At 60.4% G+C, this 1769-nt stretch overlaps 1 protein-coding gene across 1 annotated transcript in view; it reads right to left on the bottom strand.

Moving 5' to 3' along the window:
- The window catches only part of TIMM50 (translocase of inner mitochondrial membrane 50), a gene marked incomplete at its 3' end in the record, with an annotated part of 3726 nt that extends 2138 nt beyond the window's left edge, over nucleotides 1–1588 (bottom strand). The window contains exons 1-4 of the mRNA XM_027910338.1: nucleotides 1443–1588; nucleotides 784–888; nucleotides 382–480; nucleotides 123–299 (exon numbers count right to left, since the gene is read on the bottom strand). Of these exons, the coding sequence (XP_027766139.1) occupies nucleotides 123–299; nucleotides 382–480; nucleotides 784–888; nucleotides 1443–1562 (501 nt within the window). The remainder of the gene's footprint in view (nucleotides 1–122; nucleotides 300–381; nucleotides 481–783; nucleotides 889–1442) is intronic.
- Between the last annotated feature and the right edge of the window lie 181 nt (nucleotides 1589–1769).

The raw sequence follows: 1769 nt of genomic DNA, 5'->3' as shown, positions 1-1769 counted from the left end.
TTTTGGGCGGCATTTTGGGGGACATTTCTGGCGCTATTTCTGTGGGGGTTCAGGGCAGGGGGTTCGGGGCACTTTTTGGGGCGTTCTGGGGCACTCCCAGGCCGGGTTTTTTTGGGGGATGCGGGGCTGTCACACCACCCACTCTTGAGGAAGGCGGCCAGGTCGTAGAGGGCCCTGTCCTCCGAGGCCCCGTCCCAGCGGGGCAGCCCCAGCCCGTTGTGGGGCTGCAGCCGGAACGACTCGCGCCGACAATCCACGACCACCACCCGAGCGGGGTCCCTGTTCAGGCACGAGATGTCCTGGGGGGAAAGGGGGGGAGGGGGGTCAGAACTGCGGGATCAGCCCCCCCAGGAGGGCCCAGGGGGCTCCCCCGAAGCCCACCTTGACGTGGTGCCCCTCCATGTACCGCGTGGCGTCGCGGAACAGCCGGTAGGACACGAAGCCGTGGGGGTCGATGCTGTCGATGAGGGGGAAGGCTGTCTGGGGAGGAGGGGAGGAGGGTCAGGAGATCAGGACCCACTGGAAAACGCCCCCCCCAGAATCTGAGACCCCAGGAGCTCTGAAACACCCCAAAACCAGCCCCAAACCGGCCCGAAACCCAACCCAAAACACCACAAACCCACCCTGAAACCCTCAAAATACACCCAAACCCCACCAAACCGCATCAAAACCCCCCCACCAACCCCCCAAACCCCAAATACGAGACTCCAGTAGCTCTGAAGCTCCCCAAAACCACCCCAAAAGCCTTAAAAACCCCCTGAGAGACCCCCCAAGCCCCCCGACCATGCCGGTCTCGGAGGTGAACACGACAATCTCGTAGAGCGGTGCCAGCTGCTGCAGCAGGTGCTCGATGCCTGGGCGCTTCTTGAACCTCCAGCCCGTCACCAGCTGAATTTTGGGGGGAAATCAGAGAGTTTTGGAACAGCTGGGAAGGTTTCGGGGGGTTTGGAAGGGTTTTGGAGGGGTTTGGGTGAGGGTTGGTTCGTTTCTGGTGAATTTCGAGGGAAGGTTTTGGGTTTTTATTTGGGGGAGGAAGTTGAAAGAGGTTCAAGGGTGATTTCTTGGGGGGGCTGAGGGATTTTGGGGTTCCTTGAGAAGTTTCAGAGGGTTTCAGGGTGTTTTTGGGGTGTTTTGGGATGTTACACTCACAGCTGAGGAAAGTGGTGAGCTCACAGATCTGGGTGAGTTTCAGTGGGTTTTGATGGGTTTTGGAAGGGGTTTGGGGAGGGTTGGGTGTACTTTGGGGGGGTTCAAGTTTTTTCCAGGAGTTCCAGGCTATTTTTGGGGTGTCTCAGGATGTTTTTGGGGTGTTTTTGGGGCGTAGCACCCACTCTTGGGGAAGGTGCTGAGGCCGCAGCGCTCCCAGGCCTCGAGCTCAGGGGGGGTTTATCTGGGTTCGGGGGGGGCTGGGAGTATTTTGGGGGGCTGGGGGGGATACTCACAGACCACTCAGGGTGCAGCAGGACCCCCGTGAGCTCGATGACCAGCGTGTAGGGGGGTTGGTAATAGGGCTCCTTCAGCGGGTCCGGCAGCAGCTTCGGGCTCGTGGGCTCGATGATCATCTGGGGGGGCACAAAGGGGGGGCCGTGGGGACAGGGACCCCCCCAAACAGACTGTGACCCCTCCCCCTCATGGGGACAATGACGCCCAAATGGGGACAGGGACCCCCCAAAGTAGACTCTGACTGCCCCCCCTCCAACCAGGATGGAAGAGCCCAGGAGGACCCAAAATGCCCCAAATTGGGGCCAAAATGGGTGACAAACCCGCTG

The sequence above is a fragment of the Empidonax traillii genome, unplaced genomic scaffold (assembly GCF_003031625.1).
Source record: "Empidonax traillii isolate 1590-97213 ecotype Southwest subspecies unplaced genomic scaffold, ASM303162v1 scaffold3217:size14260, whole genome shotgun sequence".
In the NCBI taxonomy this organism is placed as follows: domain Eukaryota; kingdom Metazoa; phylum Chordata; class Aves; order Passeriformes; family Tyrannidae; genus Empidonax; species Empidonax traillii.
The sequence above is the reverse complement of the archived record's forward strand: the minus strand, read 5'-3'. Positions and strand labels throughout refer to the sequence as shown.